Genomic DNA, 27086 nt, shown 5'->3' with positions numbered 1-27086 from the left:
GCATAGATATCATTAAAATGATCACTCCCCTCAATTAAAAGTTTCTGCATTTGGATTAAGGAGATTGTTATAGCTATTATTGGTAAACCTCTTCCCAGCTGCCCTGCCCTTTTTCTTATTGGATATAACCCAAATATTTTGTTAACATTTAAGGATAAACACATATTACTAGCCGCCTCAACTGCCGCCAAGAAAACTATAATTAAAAACTGGTTTGAACCAACTATTAATTTGAAAATAAACTGGCTTAATAGTTTTTCGGATATTTGTTTACTGGAGCGCTCTACTGCCAGAATGAACGGTGCCAGAGCTGACACTGTGGATAACTGGTCCGAAGCTCTGGATGCAGTTCAGTCGCTTGGCTAGTTTTAATCTGTATTGGGTTGTGGCCTTGTCCATTTCTCCCTTTCCCCGTACCTGTGGCTCCTGTACATGTCCTGTACATGTCCTGTACTTGTCCTGTGCTTGTCTTGTGCTTGTCTCGTGTTGGTCTGTCCCTGTCTGTACCTGTCTTGTACTTGTACTTTTTTTTTTCCTGTTCGTGTGGATGTCCATATTGTATTGAATGTTTTGCTTGTTATGTGTTATGTTTTTTGTTTAATGCATGTATGCATGTCTCCATCTAATGCATGTATGCATGTTTATTGTTTGACTTGTCTCATTTATTTAGCTCTTTGAGTTTGTTTGTCTGACCGAGTTTTGTATTCTTTTTTTATTTTTTATCCTTTTTCTTTTGTTGTATGTCTACATGTGTGTATGTGTATTATTATCAGTTTCTTTTTCCTTTCCCTTTTTTGTCTTGGTTTTCCCTGAGTATGACCTCTTTGTGTGCTTTGGTGATCTCACCTGTTTGTTTTACTTGAAAAATAAATAAAAAATTGATCAAAAAAAAAAAAGAATATCACTCCACCTCCTGAATGAAATGTATCCGTCTGTCCTGTTGAGCTGGTATTGATCTGGACCTACGGTATCTATCTGACCTTTGTATCTTTACACCATGACCTTTCTTTAACCATGACTTATCTTATAATATCTACTTATTATTTTTTCATTTCTGTTTTAATCTTCCAACTATGAAGCTTCTGTTTGTTATTCTGTCTGTTCTATGAACCTGAAACAAATCATTGTGTGTGTGTGTGTGTGTGTGTGTGCGTGCGTGCGTGCGTGCGTGCGTGCGTGCGTGTGCATATATATATATATATATATATATATACATATATATATAGCACAGGAATCGAACCCTGGTCTCCCACGTGAAAGCCAACATCTTAACCACTAGCCTAAAGGGAAATTCCCCAGTGGCCCAAAAACACAAAAAAGGCAGAAATGAATGCTCAAGTATTTTATTAATTGATTGGGATTTGATTGTTGAGATTATATAGAAAAGATAAAATGGAAATCAAAAGAACATTTTTTATAAATGTTGACAAAATAAATGCTGATGGGGTTTAATTAAATCCCCCTTGATTAGTATTAATATGAATCACAGAAATCACAGAAATCAAAAATCGAAGTCATATTGGGACTCCTGGCATCGTTGAAGAATCTCCTCTGGTTCAGCCTGCCACATTTTCCCCTGAAGATCCGGGGGACAAAAATAAATGATAAAAAAGGAAATGGTTAATATTCCCAGTGAGATAAATATACTTCGTCCGGAACTTATTTTAATTTATATAAGATCATGTTCAACCAAAAATTATAGTACATCTGGCATCTGCAGGGATTGGAGCTGGTCTCCCTATACACTTCCATTGAGACATTTCAACATTGGTGTCGGTTAGGACACCTACTGGTTGACAACTGGTACTGCATGAAGCTCATAAAGCTCCCTCGGCCAAGCGGGGACTGCCTCTAAAAGGCCCCTTTTCCGCTCTGGATTAAATAAAATGCCTAAACTGTAAACCGTAAACTGTAAACTGTTTTCCACCGCGGGTTGAACCGGTTCCGTTCTTCTTTCCCGCCTAATTTTGATACAAATGAATTGGTTCAGAACCCCAAAAACTGAAAAAAAAACGGAAAAAATACTAGTTTTTTCTTGCTGGGAACCAAAGTGGGCGTGTCACTATTCTACAGGTTGGAAGATGCAGATGCAATATTAACAATGGCGAAAGCAATCGAAAAATCACCCAAAAAAAAGGGAAATTGTAACTTCCAATTCATTGGACCAGTGGCAACTGAGGGCTCTCTAACTCTCTGCTGCTTCCAATTACAAAAGCTGCATAAAACTGGTGGAAACGCGGGCCGTTTCTCAGTCGGTTCCGTGAAAGCAACAAGGTTCCAAGCATCAAAGTTATTTTGGTGGAAAAAGGGGCCTTTGTGAGCTGGCACATTGTTGTTGCGTGCTACTGAATCTTGTGTGAATTGGATGTCTCCCAATTCCAAATGAACTTTAAGGGAATACACCTTCATTGCATCCTCATTTTTGTTTTGTTGAGCTTAGCGAACCGTAACCGTGTAAATGCTTTCTTACAAGCTGTCAATACTATTTTAACTAGGCATACATCTCTTTGTATGTTTTTCTGTGTCAGGTGTTCTATATTCAATAGTACCACCCATGTTTTGGGTATCATAACCTTAATACCTTATTTATCACCGACCCAATACACAAAAAAAAAAGATCTTTCCATATCTTTCAACACAGTGTTGTTAATCGCGGGGACACATGGCATCATGCTAAAACTAACAATGCAGTCAATAATGATATATGTATTAATATTTACCTTCACAAACAACATCAGCATCTTCATGGTGAACACAGTTGTGGTTTCCAAATCCTAGACGTTTTAGCTCAAATGTAATTGTTTTTTAATTTATTTATATTTACTAGACCATAACCGTCGGGGGATATGAGCACCCAAAGTGTGCAGTTTGGGTTATGCGCTGTGCACAGACAGTATATCAGGGATGGAAAGTGAGTTTGTACTCTGTGCTGTGTACTACAACACACGTGCGCATCCCGTCGCCGCGTCGTGGAGCCACAGAGAACACACACAAACACGCTTAATCTGTATAAAAGTGCAGACTGCTTAAATACGTTGTTTTTAATTAAATAATTATAGTCAACTAAAACGTAGTGTTTGCTCTGCTGTAAAATTCTGAAAATGACACTTGTACATAGTGTTAACATTTTTTGCTTTTTAAAATCTAATATTGTTTTTTGAATATTGTTTTTAAAAAGCAAAACCTTTTTTACACTAATCTTTGCTTCTGGGGGTCCCTGGCACAAATTATTTTGAGATAGGGGTCCGTAGTCAAATATATATAATTTTGGGGGCCCTTCACATGAAAGTTTTGAGAAGCACTGGCATACCTTGCTGAGATAAGCCAATGCGCACTGTGAGGAGTGCTGACCAAACCCAACCACAGAGTCACTTGATTTGCATAAACAGTAGTATTTTATTGGGGGAAACTTTAACAAAGGTAGGTAGGGGAAAACATTAACATAAATTCCTCCCGGATTGGGCTATTTCAATAACAGTTTTCTAGTCCATGAAGTGCCCTGTGGTGCCTAGGGAAGAGAGTAGAAACACACAAACACACACACACACACACACGCACACACGCACACACGCACACACACACACACACACACACACACACACACACACACACACACACACACACACACACACACACACACACACACACACACACAAAGTAACATACTCATGTTGCAGGAGATTTGCAGTATTGCACATACCTGTACACACAATTGCATAGGTGAAGACAACAAGACAGCTAAAAGAAATGATTGCTAATAGCTGCCTCAATTCTGCGAAAATAGCTAAATGTACTTTCAATCCTTTGTTGGAGAAAAAACGTTTCTTTCCCCCCCCCCTTTTTTTAGACAACGGATTCATGGAGTGTCTGTGGTGTGGTCAGACAATGAAATAATGAAAGTTGGCATGCAAGGGACCACAGTGAAAAAATTGTGCAGGAAAAGAGCAATTAAATTTAACTAAACTAAACTAAACTATTGTGACACTGCATTCAATAAAAATCCTGGCATGCCCTTCATTAATCACTCATCATGTAGCCTACTAATTGTTTGTCTCTCAAGTTTCCTTGTTCCAGTGTTCCATTGGCATTTTATCCTTGACGTTTCCGTGAGAAGCATTTAACGTGTTATTATTACTAATCTAGTCTAATCAATCAAATCAAGTGTAGCTTGTAGTGTCTGTCTTTTTTCCATTGTTACATTTGCATGCCAGCAGAGAATACCTTATCACCTTAATGGAAACCGCAACTATTGAAGTTACCTTGATTGTACCAATGATTGCATTTTTACGGGGCCAGAGCTCAGCTCTGGACCTGTTTTAATGTTCCCCTCTTTTTTCTTCTGCCACTTTTGGCAGTTCTGGCTGAACCGTGCATACGCTTTTTACGAAACTTGGCCATATGGTAGATGGTCATGAAAAACTATCAAGAAATAATTCCCACAATCTTTCGTCAAAAGGTGGCGCTATAGCAAAATGCCAACTTTGAACAGGTACAACTCATGCCCTGTTTGACCTACAGCCATGAAACTTCAATATACATATGCGTCTACTCATGATCAACAACTTTCACACTCTGACTTTTGACCTCTGACCTTTAGATCTCCCACCATTTTGAATTATATGAAAAACAGTTAAAACCTATCTCCTCCTGGGATTTTTGAGTAATCTGCACGAAACGTTTTACACATGAACTTTGGACCTATGCCGACAAACATGTGCAAAAGATTTTCCATAAGTGAAAAAATGAAGCTTTAATGAGCCAATGAATATTGCAGTTTTATGACAATTATTCATCTGCCCCTAACACATACATGCAGACTCACATTTCTTTGAAACTTTGCGGTAATGTTGAGGGTCATTCCAAATATCACTGAAACCAATCTTATTCCAATTGGTCAAAGGGGGGCGCTATAGCGATTTTTTGAAAATGCAAACTTTAAACAGGCAAAAGTCATGCCTCGTTTGGCCGACAGCCATTAAACCTGCTTACACATGTGCCTTGACTCATGAGGAACACATGTATCACGTTGACCAGTAAGCTCCACCCTTAGATTGTCCGCAATTTTGAGCAGTTTGAAAAACACTTAAACCCAGGATTTTCCAGCTATTTGCGTGAAACTGTATCATCTGAGTCATCTACTTTTTCACAGGTTCTTGTCTGTTGGTCCAATGGCTTCTCCCTTAAATGTGTGCCTCGCAACCTGAAGGTTGCCAGTTCAAGCCTCACTTGATGCATACTCATTTAAGTTGAATTGCAAAAAACATGACTGTATCAATGAATACATGTGCAAACGGTAAAGATAACATGAACTGCTTATTTGAGAGTATGTTTTTTCAATGTATGACGTACTTCATTGTGAAAATAGCCGATCTACAATCTCACAACTTTTCAGATAGCAACGTTTTGTGAGCTTGTAGATCGGCTGCTTTCACTGGTTTTGGTTTCGAGGAGACATACCATTTCTCTATTGGTAAATGGTTTGTGAACGAGTGATCTTAGTGTTAGTGAAACAGGGGCTTGGTTCATGACAGATGGCAAAAGTTTATGATCTTCAACAGACAACTTCAGCCTGGATGAAGCTATAGCACTACAGGTAGTGTCTCAGCCTGTGAGTCCGAAGGTTGAGAGTTTGATTCCTGTCAATGGCAATAGATTGAGCTGTCTGTTTCTCTCACTCTGTCTATCTGGCTCTGGTAGGTGGGTCATTCCACTTTACAATTGCATCGCAAAAAACATGACTGCATCAAATAATGCATGTGCAATTTTTTAAGATAACATGAAATGCTTATTTGAGAGTATGTTTTTTCAATGTATGACATACTTCATTGTGAAAATAGCCGATCTACAATATACTAATGCAATTTTGAGCAGTTTGAAAAACACTTAAACCCAGGATTTTTCAGCTATTTGCCTGAAATGGTATCATATGTCTCACCTCCGTGTTCACTAGTTCAGGTCTGTTGGACCAATGGCTTCCTGCTTAAGTGTGTGCCTCACAACCTCAAGGTCGCCAGTTCAAGTCTCACTTGGTGCAGACTTCATTTAAAGTGCATTGCAAACAACAAGACTGTATTAATGAGTACATGTGCAATTGTTAAAGATAACATGAAATGCTTATTTGAGGGTGTGTTTTTTCAATGTATGACATACGTCATTGTGAAAATAGCCAATCTACAATCTCACAACTTTTCAGATAGCAACGTGTTTCTGAGCTTGTAGATCAGCTACTTTCACCAGTTTCAGCCAAGGGCTTGGTTCATGACAGAAGGCAAAAAGGTATGATCTTCAACAGACAACTTCAGACTGGACGAAGCTGTAGCACTACAGGTCGTGTCTCAGCCTGTGAGTCCGAAGGTCGAGTGTTCGATTCCTGTCAATAGCAATAGGTTGAGGTGTCCATGTGTGAGGTTCTTAACCTGGGATTGCCCCCCTGCGTCCTATGTATGTCCACCTCAGCTGGGTCGAGCTTAAAAGTAATTTCACCTGTTGGAATCATTTGCTTTGTCTCAATTTCAATCTATTCCGTTTCCATGTCTTATTGTGCTATTATTGCACTTTGCTTTTTGTCTGTCTGTCTGTCTGTCTGTCTGTCTGTCTGTCTGTCTGTCTGTCTGTCTGTCTGTCTCTCTGTTTGTCTCTCTGTCTCTATGTCTGTCTCTCTGTGTCTGTCTCTGTCTCTCACTCTGTGTCTGTCTGTCTCTCTGTCTGTCTCTCTGTCTGTCTGTCTCTCTGTCTGTCTGTCTCTCTGTCTCTCTGTGTCTGTCTCTGTCTCTCACTCTGTGTCTGTCTCTCTGTCTCTCTGTGTCTGTGTCTGTGTCTGTGTCTGTGTCTGTGTCTGTGTCTGTGTCTGTGTCTGTGTCTGTCTCTCTGTCTGTGTCTGTCTGTCTGTCTGTCTGTCTGTCTGTCTGTCTGTCTGTCTGTCTGCCTGCCTGCCTGCCTGCCTGCCTGCCTGCCTTTTTACCCGCTTAGCGAAAGCTGCGGGTCTATGAAGAGGCAGACCTACGACTCATCATTCGACAAATTTGCATTCGACAGATTCATTTGCATTCGACAGATTTGTTCGACAGATTTGCGTCATTGGCTGTCGTTTAAGCCAATGGGATACTTTCCCATACTCTGAACGGGCGGCCTCGTCCTCCCAAGCTATGGGACTATACAGTCCTCCGAGCGCTAGCCGAATTTGGCTAATAGTTAGCTTGTATGATGTTACTAACTAACTGTTTTTAGCCAAGCGCGCTAATGTCCGCTCCCCATTAGTTATCGACGCAATTCGCGTTATTACTCTCGTAATTTTCATGTATTGTACATCCCAAAATAAAATTTATTAACCATGTTATGGTGCTGTAATGACTTTATATTTTCTCAACATAATACTGTCTTTCACACGGGCCTTGGAAAAGAGGATCACTTCCGCCATTTTCTTCTTCGTTGGTCTAAACAATGACACGGTTGCCAGATTTTGAGAGAAAAATAAGCAACCAGGTCAATGAAAACAAGCCCAAAGACTTAAGTGACTATTAGGCTACATGAGCACTTTAAACCTATATGCATCGGCTATTTGATAATAGACGACTTGGCAATAGCCGATCTACAAGCTCACAACAAAATAATAACAAATAACAAGCAACTACCTACATTTACAAGCAACTTCACAGAAAAAAAGGTCGCTTGTAATTACTATACATGGCAACACTAGTACGAGTACTTTTCCCACCACTGTTGCTGTTTTTAACATGACTGCCCTGTTTACAAATGAATGAATACACACTACAACCAAGGTTACTGTAGCAACATTTTTCATGTAAGGTATGACGCTAAAATCAGCTGCATTTTATCAGAAAAAAGCAGATCTACAAGCTCACAACTCATCGCCGCCTTGTGAGCTTGTAGATCTGCTATTTTTTATTATGACGTTTTATTGAATACTTCATTTACAAAAGACATTAATGACACCAAATGGACCCATTTGGGTTTTTCTTTCATGTAAGCCAGTAGTGAAAAGGGCAAACTTGCAGTTATGCATTACAACTCAAGCCTAGCTGTTTCAAACAGTGAAATCAAAAGACAAGTTGTGAGCTTCACTTTTATAAAGGGTTAGGGTTACATTGCAGTATTGATACTTTTACTTAAGTAAAACATTACAGTACTTTTTCCACCACTGTTGATGTTTTTAACATGACTGCCCTTACGCTACCTGTATTCTATGGACTCACTTCGTTTATTGTGAAAATAGTTTCTTTCTTTCATACATAAATGAATACTAACTGGTCACCACCGGTCTTTTGTCCAGGAACAATGCATACAACACTATCAACCAGTCCTCCTGGGTGTGTGTGTGTGTGTGTCTTCATTTTTGTTGTTCATACATTTCTAAGTGAAACACTGTAGTTTTGACTTGGGTAAGGGTAGGCTACATTATGAAGTAACTATATCAGCTGGTGAAAATAGCAGATCTGTGAGATTGTAGATCAATTATTTTCACTATCATTGATATTGTACACACACACACACACACACACACACACACACACACACACACACACACACACACACACACACACACACACACACACACACACACACACACACACACACACACACACACTTTATATTGGTAGCCAACCAAGGAACCTCTGTGGAGTTATTTTTGTTGCATTCGAATGGCTGAGATTTTATTTTAATGACAACTTTTACATTTTGTGCTGCAGATTGGGGCAAAAATAGCCTGCCGCAAGCGGGTATATTATGACTTTGTCATTTCTTGTTTTCTCTCAAGTTGAGTGTTCTATGCTTATTCTGCAAATTACTTATAGTTTCTTCTTTCTTTTTTCTCTCTGCAAAACTTGGCCCCGTATTATCGCTGCTTGCAGCTATATTATAATCTTTGTCTTTGCTTGTTTGTGTTTTTATTTTTTCATGTTTAGACACACACACGCGCACGCACACGCACACACACACACACACACACACACACACACACACACACACACACACACACACACACACACACACACACACACACACACACACACACAGTGCTAGAGTCCTGACTAAAACTAGAAAATACAACCATATTACACCAGTCCTAAAATCCTTACATCGCAATCTCAGAGAATTGAATTCTCTGAGAATTTTAGAATGTTATGTCTCTATGGCTCTGGGTCCACCTACATCTCAGACATGCTGGAGACATATGAACCCCCTATAACCTCAGGTCATCTGGGGCTGGCCTACTAGTTGTTCCTACAGTTACAACAAAACATGGTGAAGCAGCATTTCACTACCATGCACCACAAATCTGGAATACTATTCCATTAAATAAATAATAATAATAATAATAATAATAATAATAATAATAATAATAATAAGGGTAATAATAATAATAATAATAATAATAATAATCTAAACATAGAGTAATTTTTCTTCATTATAATGTAAAAACGTATGCAAATGTCTTTGTATAACTTTGGTGACTCGTAAAGTAACATGTTGCAGGAGATTTGCAGTATTGCACATACCTGTACACACAATTGCATAGGTGAAGACAACAAGACAGCTAAAAGAAATGATTGCTAATAGCTGCCTCAATTCTGCAAAAATAGCTAAATGTGCTTTCAATCCTTTGTTGGAGAAAAAACGTTTCTTTTTCCCCCCTTTTTTTTAGACAACGGATTCATGGAGTGTCTGTGGTGTGGTCAGACAATGAAATAATGAAAGTTGGCATGCAAGGGACCACAGTAAAAAAATGGTACAGGAAAAGAGCAATTAAATTAAACTAAACTAAACTAAACTATTGTGACACTTCATTCAATAAAAATCCTGGCATGCCCTTCATTAATCACTCATCATGTAGCCTACTAATTGTTTGTCTCTCAAGTTTCCTTGTTCCAGTGTTCCATTGGCATTTTATCCTTGACGTTTCCGTGAGAAGCATTTAACGTGTTATTATTACTAATCTAGTCTAATCAATCAAATCAAGTGTAGCTTGTAGTGTCTGTCTTTTTTCCATTGTTACATTTGCATGCCTTGGACTTTCTTATCAGCAGAGAATACCTTATCACCTTAATGGAAACCGCAACTATTGAAGCTACATTGCCAAACCAAACAAATTGTTTAGCTGGTAGAACTTGATCTCCTTCTGTCCTCAAGTAACACTGTCCTTTGAAAAGCTTCTCTATAATAGCCATTTGATGTATAATACGCACCCACTCACCTTTTTTGGTGGTTAAGTGGCTCAGTAGTTAATGCAGACATATTGTTTTAAAATGTGTAGCACGTTGGAATAGACCCTATGACACATTAGGAGTCCATTAGTAAACATTTAGGGCCAGGCCAATGTGTTTTTGGCAAAAATGACTATTTTGCATATCGGTGGCAAAAATGAAATATTTATGAAAATGTCCATCATGAGCTGCCATGGTGATGACCCCTGCCCAAAAGTAACAACAAAACGAAGGATTTCATTGCTTACGGTAACCTCAGAAAGGAGGACACTTTTGCCGGGCAAGCTGTGGCCGGCAAAAGGCACAGCAAGGACCCCAAAATTGATATGTATTATAGCCGCGGACCCTGTGCCAGGGACCCCCCAAGATTATTCCATATTTTTCTAAATGTTTAGAAAATACAAGCTATGAGCTTGTAGATCGGCTACTTTATAGAATATAGTGTAAAATAGGTTTAAAGGGGTTTGAACTGATTTTGATGCTCCATTAACTCTATTAGCTATAGGACCCCCTTTATTTAGGGAACCAAAGACCATTCATGAATGATTGTATTTTATAATATTTGTCTTTGCTTGTTTTTGTTTTTATTTTTTCATGTTTAGATTGTCTTTTTCTTAGGTTTTTGTTGAATGAATTGTTCCTGAGTAAAACTGTCCCAATGTAAATCTAATCAACACTGGCATATCTGAAAGAATAAAACAGAGAGAGAGGGGAATAGAAGAGACTCGTGGATATAGTATGGGGACTGGATAGCTCTGCTGCTGTTATTTTGTTCTCAATTGGGGATCTGACAGGATGGAAAAAAATACTTTTTTTGACTCAATCTCAGATTGAGTCATTGCTTGTCAGTCACTCAAAGCATGCCATTATGGCACCTTTCCCTTTGTTGCTGACATCAATCATGTCGTTACACATGGCATGGCACAATACTCGTCAATTCTACTTTTCTTCATGAACTCTTTTTCCTTGCACCGTTGTTCGCTAAATGAAGTCGTAAGTTTCAATCCGACCCGGCATCCACATAAACAAGCGTGGGAGGATGGAGGAGTCAGTAGTCAGTGTGAGTGACTGTTGGGAGCGAGCCTACAGTATGACAAAACTAAATGCACACACGCAGCAATGCATAGCCAATGCATAGCCAGCTGATATTCTAATCCGGGGGTCTTCAATGTTTTCAGGCCAAGGACCCCCTAGCTGAGTGAGAGATGAAGCAGGGACCCCCTCTATATCGTATAAAATTGTGTTTCAGATTCAACATTTTTTGCTTACGTAGTCTGCTCTTTTTTCCCTCTACACCTATGCCTCTTTGCCAAAAATAGCAGATCTACAAGCTCACAACGGCTCGCAGCGCGAGGCGTTGTGAGCTTGTAGATCTGCTATTCTTGGCTAAAGTTCTCCTCAGAAAAGGGATGCTAGGGTTCAAGTGGTTAAGGTAAAATAAAAAATCCTATCCCACAAAGATTTGGCGGACCCCCTTTAGTAACTCTGAGGACCCCCTGTTGAAGACCCCTGTTCTAATCTATACCAATAAAACGGGAGCTTTACCGAGATATGTAAATATAAACCAGTAACACATGTACACTGTAATCACTCTCTCAAGCCTTTATTTGACAGTGACAGTGGTGAGAGACAGGAAATGGCAGGATAGAGAAATGCCTTATAATGAGCATTAGTGAGGATTATTATGAGGATGGTCTGAAGTGGTCCTTTAACCCATTAAAACCGGAAAAGCATCTACGTCAATTTAGATTTTAGCTATGTATAGCAACATACGTTTGAGAACTACTGATTTAGAAGGCATTTGTAGGCCTCAGGTCTTAAAGGGTTAATTTCCCTGTCTGTCAGCCCTTGTCGCCAAGGGCGCACCTTCTTTGGTTCTCATGAAAAGGACACCTGCCGTGGACACCTGTCACGCTGGCCCGGCAAGTGTGGAGGCAGTGAATTGATAAAAGGACATGTTGTTTACTACAGTGGTTCTCAAACCTTTTCATGTCAAGGACCCACAAAATGATATGTACAGTATTGGCTGCATGCGGACCCCCCATCTCAAAAATAGTGTCGCACTATGAGCTTGTATATATGCTATTTTTGAATAGCCATAGTATAAAATATGGTTTAAATGATTGTGATGCTATATTAACTGATTTTTCTGGGGACCCCATGGTAAACTGTAGACAAGCCATACTTAACGTGAATATTGCCAGACAGCTATTCAAGCCAAAAGACGGACAATGCCAGACATTTTAGCTGAATGTGAATCTGCAAGTATTTTAAGTATGGCAGTAGAGGCCTCCTCGTAAAGACTCATCCTCCTCGGGGCAGGCGTGCCCTGTCCCTCCTTGGGGTTGGAATCCTCCCGTTGTGCAGCCCTTTTATAACCCCTGATGACCTTGTCAATAGTACAACCCACCATATTCCTTCTACCCATCACCTGCCTCTTAGTCATCCTCACTAACCATTACATCATCTCAAAACAGCTTTCTCCAAGTCACTGTTTCAAGTCACTGTGTCAAATGTGAAGTTGACAATGTTCAAGGTTACCATGACGCAGACCCCATGGCCTTGCACCTGAGTCATGCTCGAAATACCCACCACCTTGAACTGGATTTAAAGTCATAATAATACTATGGTTTTCAAAGCCTTCAAACTTACACATGATGTCATTGTTAACCCATTCAGACCGGGAACGCATCTTGTGTCAAAATAGCGGTACTCGGTGCCGCACTATGAGCTTGTAGATCTGCTATTTTTGAATAGCCAAATAAATCAAAAAAAATTACACAGATGCGTTACCGGTCTTAATGGGTTAAAGGTTACAGTTAACCTTGATCTCGTTAATGCTAGGTTATGTCAGACATGTTTTGAAATTCCACAGCCTCTTCAGGCAGTGTGACTCTCTCTTAAAATGTTTCTGTGCCATTGTTTACCATAACATAGCTTCCCTAACACAACTCAGTTTACACGGTTAACACCGTAGCTATGGTTACACATCATTCAGATCTGACTGTTGTCTGTTGCTTACTATTACAAATAGGAACATCTTACAGTGCTTCTAACGTCAGCAGTAACATACATTTAGTTTAAACTGGACACGCATTACATCTATGACTAGTGACAATACACACAACACAAACAATCAAAGCATATCACAATAAAACATCACATTAGTCATTGAATAGCTCAGATTATGTTGTTTCACACACACTAGAATAGCTCTCTAAAATACTGTTAATTAATTCTCAACACTTATCAGCGTAACTCTGTGCTTCGCTTAACTCCGTCGACTCAGGTCTTCTCTTCTTTGCTTTCCCAGCTTCTCCTCTCTGGCTACCTCTGGCGTCAGATGTGCAGGCTGCAGTCTTCTCTTTCCTACGTCACACACAACCTCAACATGTTGCTCTACAGCATGTTTTAAATAATATTTGTATTGACTTTACATACACTATCACACACATTCATACACATATACCCTTGCACTTGCATTATTATCAAAAAGTAAAATGATAATAATGATAAATAAATTAGATAAATAAATCACATTGTTTACACTTTCTTTACCATATGAAATGTAGTTTTCGGTTTCCTTTTCTCTAAAGTAATGATCTCCATAGCATTCATGTGTGTTTCCCAAAGCTGGACAAAATCGTTCTGCTTACCCCTAAATATATATGTTAGTCTTTCCAGACCGATACAGTTCATGAGTTCCCTCCCTGTGCCACATCCTTAATGTCGGGGCATCCGTGTTTTTCCAACATAGCAACAACTCTCCTGGCTTGAAGAAGTCCAAAGTCTCACAGCATGTTGTATCCAAACACCATGTCCACTGTATCCATCGCCGAATGATGAAAATATCCGATCTACAAGCTGATGTGGAATTAGCTGTGCGAAAGTAGCCGATCTACAATCTAAGAACCCAACTTGGGAACAGGAGGGGTGCATAAATATCGCTGCTTGGCGTCAACCCCCATAAGAGAAGATTTTAGTTGTTTAGAGATTGCATGCAGCAATTTCACAAAACATTCTATATTGTAAATTCAAAGCGAGACATTGCCATTAGCCACATGAATACATCAATCTGTTCAAGTGTTAACAGATTACATTTAGAAGTAACCACCTGTAAGTCTACTGTAAATTGTGTGTACTGTAAGATTACAAATAATTGCATTCATGATTACTTGAAACTGAAACAATTAAATATGGAAAATAGATACTCTTTTTTCCTTTCAAATACAAAGCAAATGAAAGAAGTTACCCCAATGCACAGTCTACATAGAGCAGTACTATTTAACCAGGCCTAGAAAATATGTTTTACGTCATACAAGAATCAATCAAGAAACAAGAATCAAGATTATTATTTGTCAATACTCATACGGGTACAAGCAGCGAAATGCAAAAGCAGAAAAGTGTGGTACAGTACGGTCCACAATACTATGCTAACAGCAACATAACAAAAACACGTTATGTTTGTGAACGTGTTATGTTGCTAGATGTGTTTATGTTTTCTTTTTCTTTATTAAAATAGGAGTGTAGAGACAGAGAGAGACGCGCCATATAATATCACAACTTTCAGTCACACACACAATACAATTTTGGCCAACGGCCAAGTGAGTGCTGGTGATTTTTTCAAAGTAAAACCATAACAATTCCAAGACAAATATCTACCATAAATCCGAAACACACACAGATGCTTGCAAATAATAAACTTACAGTGCTATTGAAAAACTATTGACACCTGCACTGCATGGTGGGAAGATAATAGGACACAGGAGAAGGAGCACGCACCAACAACATTGAGGAGGTGCTGCTGACAAAGGAGGATACACAAATATTTAAAAGAGGGAGGTAGCACAGCTCGTAGCCACGATGCAAAACTGTTTTATTTTTTAAAGGATAAACCAACGTTTCGTTACGTTTTAGTCACATTTTAGTCATCTGAAAGGTTTTAGTCTAGTTTAAGTCGACTAAATATCATGACATTTTAGACGACTAAATCTACTTTTGATTTAGTCGACTAAAAATGTATTTTGCCGGTGGCTTGATCGTAATGGCTGGTTTTACACTTGGTTGCATGCTGAAAATAGCTCACAACGCGTCGCAGCACGACGTGTTGTAAGCTTGTAGATCTGCTATTTTTTTTTTCATTTTATGTTTGGTTGCACTTGGGTGTTGACCCAAGTGCAACCAAACATAAAATGAATTGTCTTTTAGTTCTACTGGATCTCTTCTCCACTAGTCCCTCACTAACATTTTGGTCTAGTTTTTATTTGTTGACGAAATTGTCAATGTATTTAGTCTTAGTTTTAGTCATCGTAGCTTAGTTTTTATTTTGTTTTTATTTATATTAGATTAGTTAAAAAAGGTAGTCGACAAACATTTGTATTCGTTTTAGTCGTGGGTCCACAACACTGGTGTGGACCCACAGGGGTCCTTATTTATTTATTTATTATTATTTATTTGCACATTAATTTTAAAAACAACAAATTTGGAACAGCATAATATTCAACTCAGTCAACCGTTATCTCCACACCTACATTATTATAGACAGTTTAACCGCTCTAAACCAATATACATTGGCAATTTGAAAATAACTGATCTACAAGCTCACACACAAGCTGTCTACGTTTCATCTTTGCAAATATATTCATAAGCCTAACTTTGTCCAGATTATTGTTTTCAGTAGTAAGTGAGTGAAACAAATACGCTCGAGCGCAGGCTGCTCAAGGTTTTAAACATTTTAAAGTGCTAATTAGCAATGGAACGTATTTAGTACTTGGTCATCATCACATATTTAGAAAACATTTCAGTGTTTGTTATTATTTTATTAAACAAACTGTAGGGGATTGTCTGGATTGTGTGGGTGCATCAATGGGTGCATGGCACCCACTGAATTGCCACTTATCAGCCCTCAGGGGCTGATATGGCTTATGATCATGCCCTCTGTCCCTGATCAAGGTATTCTTCACAAACCCAGCCTTTATTTCATGGGTAAGAGGAGTGATAAAAAGGCTTGAAGGTAGTGTCTCCTCAGCCATACATTTTTACCAGACCCGTCCGCAGCAACTGTGTGTTTGGCAGCCGAGTTTCTATCATGCTGATGAGTTCCTTATCTAATCTGACTGATGTCCACCGTCAAAGCCCAAGAGTAAACCAGAGCTGTAGCGTGTTTAAAGGTATAGGGTAAGTGATATAGATTTGTTTAGTGTTTAATAGCTCTATATTCTGATAGTAATCTTTATAAGAGTGATTGTTCAGTAGCATGGTTCTCCCCGTCTCTCCAGCTCTTTAGTAAACAGAAAATAAATGTCATGTTGGGATACCAATTTTATCCATTCAGGAGCGAGGATTCATACTGGATACAGGATAAACAAGTGAAATTGGAAGTGATGAGTGATGACAAATAAATGACCAGACAATTTTTAAACTGGAACACTACACTTGTGGACCCCAGGAAGAGTAGCTGCTGCTAAGGTAGTAGCTAATGGGGATCCAAATAAACAAACAAACTAACATTTAAGCTGCAACCCACCTGAAAATGTTTTTTTCTGATTATTAAAGAGCTGAAGAGACAGAGATTGAACAAACCCTCTATACCAATCAATACTATCAGAATATAGAGCTTTTTAACCTTTTAAACAAAAAACATGCAATTGCCACCCCCTAGTGTTCATATTTAACCTCAATTTCATTTTTCTCCAACTCTGAAATCTCTTTGCAGATTCATCAGATTTTAGATCGCCACTGAGTTCATCTCAATCCATGGCGGTCCATCTACATGTGACATGAAACACGATTATTATAGACCTGGCGCACCCATTTTGGATATGTCATTATAGGCAAACATTTCAAAAAATTTTGTCAACATTTGTGTCAATTTCAAAAAATGTAGTTATTTTGTAACCTTTTTTGTTTTGCCGGGCCCTACTGTTTTCTGAAATGACAGAATGCTCATGCTCACAGTGCCGGTTGAGCTGCCTAGTCACATTACAGTAGCTGCACGCTGATTGGGCCACTGTTCACACATCTATAGGCCTATCTGTTTCTATTATGATTTGTTTCCCACCACACAACTTACGCATACTGTGCGTACATCCATCACTGTCTCTGCTCCTCTTTTAACTGCCTCATTCCATTGTTTTTTCCCTTTCTTTTTTACTATACAGTATGCTCCTTATATATTTTACTCATTAGGAATATTTGACAAAATCTGACCTGTTTTCCCCGTTTCATGAATCCATCTCCATTCTTTTTCCCTTTCTTGAAAACTGCAATGATGGGAGCTTGAACAACAAAGATATGTATATTTTTTGTTTACATTTGTAAACCTGTGATCTGACAATATGGCTCAGCATGCCATATTAGAAAGAAATTGGGCCTCCTCCTTAACTTCCTTCACTGGTGTTACCAATGATACTAATCATTCTGTTCCATTTAGTGTAGCACAGTGGTTCTAAAACTTTTTTATTTTCAAGGACCCCCATAACTGTGAGAGTGTACAAATGGAAGCCCATTTTGTACACTCTCAGTTACACACCCGTAGGGGGCCATTTGGTTCCAAATGCTACACCCGCTGGTGTAGCAGAGTGTTTCCAGGGAGGACCAGTGAAGTGAAGGACCCCAACGTAAACAAGTCCGCAAGGACTTTTTTGGTCAGACCTTTTAGACAAAAGTATTATAAATGTAACTGTGTTGTTTTACATTCTTTTGCCTAATAAAAATTTCAATCAATCAATCAAAGCCAACAAGCACAATATCAGCACCCTGAGTCTGTTTGACCAGAATGGAACACAACCTTAATTAGCATAATTGATAACACCTGTGAAAGAAGTAAGGAAGAGAGGCCTGATTTCTTTCCTATATGGCTGCTGTACATAGAGTCTATTGAAGTTGAAGTCATTTAAGCCCTATAGGAAAGACACAGCTTTCTGCTGCCATGTCAGCTATATGTCAATTAGCCATCACTCCACTTTCCCAGGTCAAATAAGGCTGAGATATGTGATACATTTATTTTTGGTACATTTTTGCAGTACATTTTTGGCTGTATGACAACTCAACCGCTTTACCTCGTTAAACATCTTGACTGATCGTGATTGTCGACTTTATACAACTCAACGGCAACACGTTATAAAAAATAAATACATGTATTTGCAGCATGCAGCATGTTATGGCAGTTCTGTATAAAAAGGTACAAATAGATATCACATACTAATATCTAAACAGTTTAACAACAACAGATGACATGATTTGTTCATGGTCTGATTCATGACTCATTTCAATATGTAGTTTCCAAACTATGCTATTTCCTACCCATTTGCTTTAAAATATGCTTTTATAATGTACAACATATTTTTACATAATATTATTTAAAAACATTTGCCAAATATATGTTGGCTGGCCCCGGGGACCGGCCACTTACAGTCTGTCTGCGTAACTGACTCCCCAAATTTGTTGAAACTCGTATTCATGAGCAATCGTCCCTTCAGGCTATGGCATGTGTATACTCAGTTGGCAACAAACTAGCCAATCGCAGAGCAATCGTCCCTCTGTGCATGGAGATAGTACCAAAGTGTTAGAGACATAGTTGAGTACATTAATAATTCACCAAAGCATTATGATTAACGTACATCCCCATGTATCTGTGTCCAGCTTACGTAGGCCCACCAAGTCTTGTTTCAGTGATGATTTGTACCAAACACTAGTCAGAAAAAAACATCAATAATGGATACAATTATATAAGACTCAAGCTTAAGAAGATTGATACGGTTCAGATCAGTCTGCAATTGACAGTAGTTCAAAGAGCTGTTGCACACATCAAGTAGTTGCTGATACAAGACAAAATAAGTAACAGTAAAAGAGAAGTCTGTCACTGAACAAACACTCTTATAGCCAGGATTGCTATCACAATATATAACTTTAACCTTTTAACACAAACCTTGTGTTACTTACCCCACCTTTAAGGCATTGCCCGCGTTGCACTGAGTGCATCATAGGGCTCTATCTTTTACAAAGTGTAATGTGCCACAGGAATGACGATGGCCAATGACTTGTTGTTGTTGGTCAAGCAGAGGATGAAATGTACTATTATGCCCATTTCAAATCCTTCACAAATCACGGCTTGACTTCGGGTCTCGCTTGGCTCGAGTGTCTACGTCCAGCCATCTCTAAGGACAGATGTAAGGATTGTAAAAATGCAGCCGTAATTTTACAGTGCACTTGTTTGGCTTTTTCTATAGGCTTTAGAGCAGTGGGGTCCAAGGACCCTCAGGGTTCCTTAATCAAGGGGGTTCCAAATGGACCCTTACAGGTCTGTAACTCTGAGTGTACAAACCAAATGGACCGTTCCATCTGTACACTCTCAGAGTTATGGAGGTCCTTCAAAGTAAAACGTTTGAGAACCAAACAATGTTGCTCTCTCCCAATGTATTCATTGTCACTTCACCCCCATGTTTACTGCAGTCCTATCTATCAGCCAGTAGAGGTCGCTAGAGTATTGACAAAGACACTGCCTGTGGCCCACAGTGAACACTGTGGGACGAGGCACTGCTGCCGTTTCCATCCTCTTGATGATCCAGATGGTTAAGCACAAGGCTATCATGCATTTTAAGATCACCTGCTGTATGACGACCACAGAGAGGGATGCGAGTGGGACATAATAATCAGAATAACTATGCTGTTGATTTGTCTTCACGTCGGTCATGTTCTACACTCACCCGTGTCCGCCGGCCCTATAACCCCTCCTCACCCCACCACGACCTTGCTCGATTTGTACTGTAGAACAGTGGTTCTACAGTATAAGTTACAGACCCATAAGGGTCCATTTGGTTCCTAACTATCCATCATTTAGCTGGGGACCCCCTGGAACTCCCTAAAGGACCCCTGGGGGTCCCCGGACCCCACTTTGAGCAGCACCAATGCTGTAGAAGAACTAGTGGTACGCAGGAGAGGAGAGAGCTCGGTCAGCACGCCACGCTCTAATGATGTCATTCTTGATTTGTAAGTGGGGGGCAGGGGGGGGGGGTGTCACATCTTCATAAGGCCTCGATTAGGAGGATAAAAGACGCAGTGCCATGATTTTGTCGCTATTTCTGCTTTTCATTCGTCTAAGGTCAAGTCAACACTCAAGTCAACATTGTACTTGTTGTGCGAGGATGTCTTTATCTCTGGGCGGAATGGGCCAACAGAAACAGACTGAACTCCAGACGTATCAGGGCCATGTACATACAGTACCTCCCATCACATGGATTTAGTATTGAATCACAAAGTGTGATAGTATAGTGATATTGTATGCAATTGCACGCTGGGCACAGTAACAAGCTTTTTTTTTTTGCAGCTAATGTCTTAATTACAGCAGCATTGTTGTTGTGAAGCACTTTTTACAAGTGTTTAAAAAGATCACAGACAGACGGCTAGAGCAGTAAGCGCTTTGGGAGAGTCAGAGGGGGAGAGGGGGGGGGCGGTTGAGGGGAGTGCAAGTGGGTGGTGACAAAGGCAAATACAGTATTTTTTAATGAGCTGTTGGATTTGTCCACAGAAACACAACTTGTTAACACTTAAATGTACATTGTTTTTAAAAAACATATTTAACAGTAATAATAGCTCTCTCTCTTTGGTACCTTATCGTATGTGATATACTTTGTAGTCCCCAAAAAAAACCTTGGCTCATAAAAACATACATAGTAGGCTACTCTTGGTACTAGTACACACGGTTCCCTCATGATTTAAGACGCACTGTGAGCAGGTGCAGGTTTGTAAACCTTTTTTTAAAGTGCCGTTGTGTGGCTTCCTCTCACCAACACTCCACGAATGTAGATCTTAAAAAATATTTTTGTGCCATGCGCTTTCCACTGTGGGCTTGTGTGTGTGGTGCACTTGCGTCGTGTAACATTGCCGTTACACTGTATGTTCTGATTGATTAGGATTATAAACACTTTATCCATGAGACTCTCTGGTATGAATGTACCACTATTGTTACAGAGATAGAGAAAATGAAACAAGCTCACTGACTTGCATGTTATTTTCAAAACAGTATTTTGTCAACTAGAATGACAGAATTTTTTGCTTCTCTTTTCCAGACGGACCACCAGTATACCGTGGACCCGCTGGAAGCAGTTCTGTTGAGACGTATTTAATGGCTCTCCATTTCATCAGGATCAGTGCAGCTCGCCAACGTGAAAGAACAGCACAATAATACCAAATAAATAAATAATAAAATAAAAAATTCAAAGGCACTAAGGCCACAAATACAGTGTGCATTTTTAGCCAACTATGATTCACTGGTCAACAACTCCCCCCCCTATATAGTAGCTTGTAGAAACATCTTAGCGTTGTGTGAAAGGTTCGAGATATTGTCCGTTTATTGTCCCTGTGTGTCCGTCGGTCGGTCCTACACCAGCTGCCCAATTATAAATGTACACACAGTAAGTCGTCCCGCCACAGAAACGGTGAGTGAAAAGGTTTCTTCCGCCCGTGTTCAAGCAGGCAGCTTATGGATATTCTGCGCAGATCAGCTGATAGGACCATGACACCTATTACCTTGTGATGAGTTGATATGCAGAATCTGCTGTAATTGAACAGCCTATTGTTCTGGAAAAAAACGAACAACGGGGCCCTGAAAGCCCCCCCCCCATGTGGCCTCAGGGTCCGTCTCATTTGAAACGATTGAAAACGATAGTTAAATCCACAAGCATGGAAGACTCCGGAGCAGCTCGAAACAATACGCCTCTTTATTAGTAAAGTTGAGCTGCTAAGGTGTCTTCTTCCACGTTTTGCTGCCGTCATGTCCCGCTCCTGGCAAAAGCCCTGGCAAAAGTCCTGGCAAATTATATTCACACCTTTTTGTATACTGTGAAGTATTTTTAAGGTGTGACAACAAAGTCTTTCTGGTTCCCGTGACCCTGGCTTAAACTTGGCTGTGGTACTCCCTTTTCATAGTTAAATCCACCTCTGACTGCACACACATACAACAGTGCTGGTGGGGAGGGGGGGGGGGGGGGGTGTGAAAGGGATAGTTCACCCCAAAAAATACATTTTTTTATCGATTAGTCTTGATATTGGTAGACTTCAATATGTAGACTTGAATTCATGGATATCTTTTAGTTTTTGGCGCATTCCTAAGCCAATAATTTGATGAGCAGAGGACCGGTAGGCAGTGGTTCCGGTAGGAGACACAAAGGGGACTCTTTGTGTCTCCTACTGGAACCGCTGCCGGTCATCAAATTATTGGCTATAGGGATGCGACAAAAACAAAAAAATTATAAAGTCTCCAGGGGGTGACTAATCGATAGAGGTGAACTATCCCTTTAAGCCCCACCGTCAGCCGTAGCGCGGGTCCGAGTCGGTCAGCGACGTCTTGGGGAGGTAGACGGACGGCTGGCAGGCGGAGGCTTTGCGCGACATCTCCATGAAGAGGGTGTTGGAGGTGATGCTCTTGGTGCGGTTCTCCTTCTTGGAGGAGAGGTGCCTCTGCCAGCGACAGAGCAGCACCTCCACCTGCTCCCTGAAGAAGGTGGTGGTCAGGCTGTACAGGATGGGGTTCAGGGCGCTGTTGATGGGCAGGATGAAGATCACCAGCCAGCTGGAGATGGTGCCTGCATGGCATGCATGGGGCGGGAGAACAGGAAAGTTTTTTTTTAAAGTAGAAGCTAGGTTTTGCAGGTGGCTATTCAAAAATTCAAGCTCACTGCTATTTTTGAAGAAAAAAATCTTGAAAATGTGTGCAAATCTTTTGAATATGTAACAGAGTGGTTCACTACCTCAGCCTGATGGCCTGAAAGTCTAATATCTCCCCCGGGCGATAGGGATATCCCTTTGGCTTAGTGGTTAAGATGTTGGCCTTCCACATGTTTTAGTGGTTAAGATGTTGGCCTTCCACATGTTTTAAGTAAAACATGCGAGTACTTTTTCCACCACTGATAATATATAGCCCACACTCACCGGGTATCTCCACTTCCATTAGTGAGAGCACTTTGACCAGGAATATGGGTATCCAGCAGAGGGCGTCCGAGAAGACGATGAAGAAGAACCTGTTGGCCATAGCTACGTCTCTGTGCAGCCGGCTCCTCTCGTCCGTGGCGTTCAGGCCCGTCTTATAGATGGAGTAGAACATGCTGGAGTAGGACACCACGATCACCAGGAACGCCAGCATGTTCAGGCCTGCATGATTCACATCAGATTCACTTTATTGTCACTTAGATGATGGTTATTATAAGTACATGTGCGTGTGAAGGACTTACGCTCGGAAGCTCCGATACAAAAAAACGAAAACATGATAAAACGTCAACTTAAAACACTCAATAAACAATAAAAACAGGGCAAGAATATATCAATGAAAGTGCACAGTGCAAAGTACAGAGGGTTATTGCACAGTCAGTGTTATTTAGACCGGGAAAGCGATCTGTCATTTTAGATTTGAACCACTTTAATCATTATTTTATACTTTGGCTATTCAAAAATCTAGCTCATAGCACACACACAAAACATTGCTTCTACAATAAATTATGTCTTCAAATTACCCAGGAATATTCCTATGGAGTATCCCTTGGCAATGGGCTTCTCTTCTCGGGTGTGCAGAGGGAAGCACACCCCGTTGCGTCCGTAGTAGTTCCCAAATGCGTCCTCATCCAGGAGGGGTACGACAGCAATGATGAAGCCCACCACCCAGATGGAGATCAGGATAACCTGATAGGAGAACAGTAAACTCTGTTTAGCTCTGGTGGAAGGGGAAAGCGAGCAATACAATGGTTAGTAGTAGCAATAGTACCTCAACTCTTGACACGCCACTTAAAAGTAGTGTCAGTGGTCAGTGGTTCTCAAACTTTTTCGTGCCAAGGACCGCCAAATTGATATGTATTTGGCCGCGGACCCCCAGCTGAAAATATGTTGTGCCAGGGACCCCCAGAAACAAAGATTTTTGAATATACAAAATGTAATTGAATTGTGTAATGGATGTCTCAAATGTTTTTTAAATTTTGGATATCCGAAACGGTAGTTTGTCCTAGTAAGAATTGCATTGTAGATATCTGAAATGGTAGTTTGTCCTTGTAAGAATTCAATTGTAGATATCCAGAATGTTGATTTTAGAAATCCAGAATGCAATTATGGATATCTGAAACAAAAAACCCAAACACGAATGGCTAAAGTGACGTCATTTCTCCTAGGAAGAATGATGTTATGGATATCTGAAATGACAGTTGTGGATAGGAAGAATGTCATTGTGGATATCTGAAACGCTAATTTTGACTAGGAAGAACTGAATGATACTGTAGATATCTAGTATACATATCCAGTCTAGCTATTACAGTACATGTTAAAACGGCCACTTATACTTTTGAAGGATTTAAAGATATCTGAAATTGAATTTTGACTAGGAGAAATTACATTCTAGATATCTTGAAATACAATTTCTACTATTAAGAATGTTATTATGGATATATATATATATTTAATTACAATTATGACTAGTGAGAATGCAGTTTTGTCTAGGAGAAATGTGATTTTGGATATCTAAAACATATATCACAGATAGGAGGGTGGTTCGATTAAATGTTAAAATGGCTTTCCATAGGAGTCCAGTCTGTTCCAATTTGCCAGTTTTGCCAGAGAAGCTTGCAATGAGAAAGTGAAAATACACAGGCAAGACATCCTAGACCTACGCACATTTTTTTTTCAACCTTTTGTCCCACCCTTTGTCCCTAAGTAGTATGTATGCCAATTTCCCACAATGGTGTGTGTCACTGCTGCTGACCACTACAGACGGTGGTGTGGGATGACTTGTTGCCTCCGGTATACACAACATGAAGTCAGCAGCCGCTTTCTTTTCCCCTGACAGAGAGGAGTTTCACCGGGAGGATGTACTGTAACAAATGTAGAGGAACTATCTGGCCTAGTTCTTCTCACTGCTGAACAGATGATGACCTGACCAACCTACTGTAGAGCAGTGGTTCTCAAACTTTCGAGACCGCGACCCCCAAAACAATCATATTTGAACCCATATTTGACCCACCCAGAAAGGAACGGGAGTTGAGGCATTATATTTAGTTTGACTCGGTTCCACAGATAAATATTGTGAAAATAGAAAACACAGGCGATTTCCCAAATACTTTAACCAGGAAGTGAATGGAGCAGTAAATCTTTGGATCACGTTATCTCCTGGTTCTGTGTGCAAAATAAATTAAATAAATAAATAAAGCATTACAAAAAAACCCACAAAAAGTAGTCAAAGTTGTCCGTGGCAGTCTGGGCCTTTGAAAAAAAAACGTCAAAGTCGTCCTGTGGCAGTGAATGAGTTAAAAAGGTTACTTCAATTGTCACTTCACTGTCATCTGGGGACCCCCCCCCCCCAACATCATGTGGGGACCCCCCCTGGGGGTCCTGTAATGTAGTAATCCCGTTAAAGTATGTTTCGTAATGATAATCAAAATCTACAAAGTAACTAAAGTTTTCAAATAATTGTAGTGGAGTAAAAGTATTAAAAAGTTCCACCCGACAGACGACATGGAAAAAATAACCTGTGTTCCAATGTATCCAAAGTAGTTAGACCCCTCCCCCAATGCCATTGTGTACCAACCAAGGGCCCAGCATTGGCCTTTGAAATTGAGTCTATATAGGAAGTGACAGTTCATATGAATGGCCTGAAGTTTCGCTGTTTTACCCCTGCTGGTGTCAGAAATATTTTTTCTCTATGCAAGTGGGTGGGTTTTCGACTTGATTTTCTTACCTTAATAAACATTGTCATAAATACTATATGCCTCCAGTCGCTAGTTTAAAGTCTTCTTTCAATCACCATGATATGCGTTTTGGTAAATTATGGTCCCATTTATTTTAAAATTGACGATAAAGTAGGGTATGCTCTAGGAGGGGCGGGATGATTTGATTGACAAGCTACATAACCAATAGCATTCATTGGCCGCCCCTGCTCTTGATTGACAAGCTACCCAACCAATAGCATTCATTTCTGGTTGCATTAGCTATGACGCGATACGACGCAATATAGAAAGATGGCGGATTTGAAATTGCTGACTAATCGACTTCATTTACGGTCTGTAGAAACCAATGGCGTCTCTTTGTCCATTAATTTTTACAGTCTATGGTACCAACACAACGTGCCTCACCACAGTCACTCGTTTGTTCGGACGGAGGTTGCTGAAGGGAAACACGATGACCAGAAACTTCTCCATGGTCAGGTAGGTCAGGAGGAGCACCGACACCTGGAGGACAGTGGAACACAACATACACAGACAGTATAATAATAATAACCAGTGGTGGAAAAAGTACTCACATTTTGTACTTAACACATTGATTGCCAAGATCGCATTGATGCGTTCTTTCAAATCCATCGCTTGCATGCCAGCAATTCAAAAGAACGCATTGATGCGTTCTTTTGAATTTTCATTGTTTAATCTGTGATCGCACGGCTCTGTTTATTTCTCATCAGCACTTTCGTTTTCCACTTACGTCACACTCACCCGGAGCCGGATGTATAACGCAGATTTCATTTCCGGGTCACATAGTTTTTCTCCGGTCATTTTCGGCCAGAATAGGGAAAAACACGGTTCTTCACACGGTATAAAAAACGAACGGACAGCTCAACTTCTATTTTCTTTGGTCCGGGTGACTAACAGTCATCGTCGTCGTGTATCACATCGTTTTCAGGCCGATCAGCGGATCAGGGATTGTCGAAAACATAACATCAGGTGAATGACCGGATGTGACGTGGGCCTGTTTGGGAGGGGGCGAGCGAGGTGATCAATGTGTGGATTTGCTGCTCTCTACTGGTGGAACTGTCGTATGTGCTTAACACCACAATCAGAGAATTTATTTGAATGAAAAATTAAAAAATTAAAAAATTAAAAAACACGCAAATTGCTG

The 27086-nt window shown here is 40.1% G+C and overlaps 1 protein-coding gene across 1 annotated transcript in view; it reads right to left on the bottom strand.

The window, feature by feature from the left end:
• Positions 1-22499: 22499 nt before the first annotated feature.
• The window catches only part of rxfp2a (relaxin family peptide receptor 2a), a 146513-nt gene continuing 141926 nt past the window's right edge, over positions 22500-27086 (bottom strand). The window contains exons 18-21 of the mRNA XM_080435010.1: positions 26330-26425; positions 23732-23897; positions 23154-23372; positions 22500-22807 (exon numbers count right to left, since the gene is read on the bottom strand). Of these exons, the coding sequence (XP_080291136.1) occupies positions 22533-22807; positions 23154-23372; positions 23732-23897; positions 26330-26425 (756 nt within the window). The 3' untranslated portion in view covers positions 22500-22532. The remainder of the gene's footprint in view (positions 22808-23153; positions 23373-23731; positions 23898-26329; positions 26426-27086) is intronic.

Source organism: Gymnoscopelus braueri (genome assembly GCF_963280865.1).
Source record: "Gymnoscopelus braueri genome assembly, chromosome: 8".
In the NCBI taxonomy this organism is placed as follows: domain Eukaryota; kingdom Metazoa; phylum Chordata; class Actinopteri; order Myctophiformes; family Myctophidae; genus Gymnoscopelus; species Gymnoscopelus braueri.
Note: the sequence above shows the minus strand (reverse complement) of the source record. Positions and strands in the feature narration are given on the sequence as shown.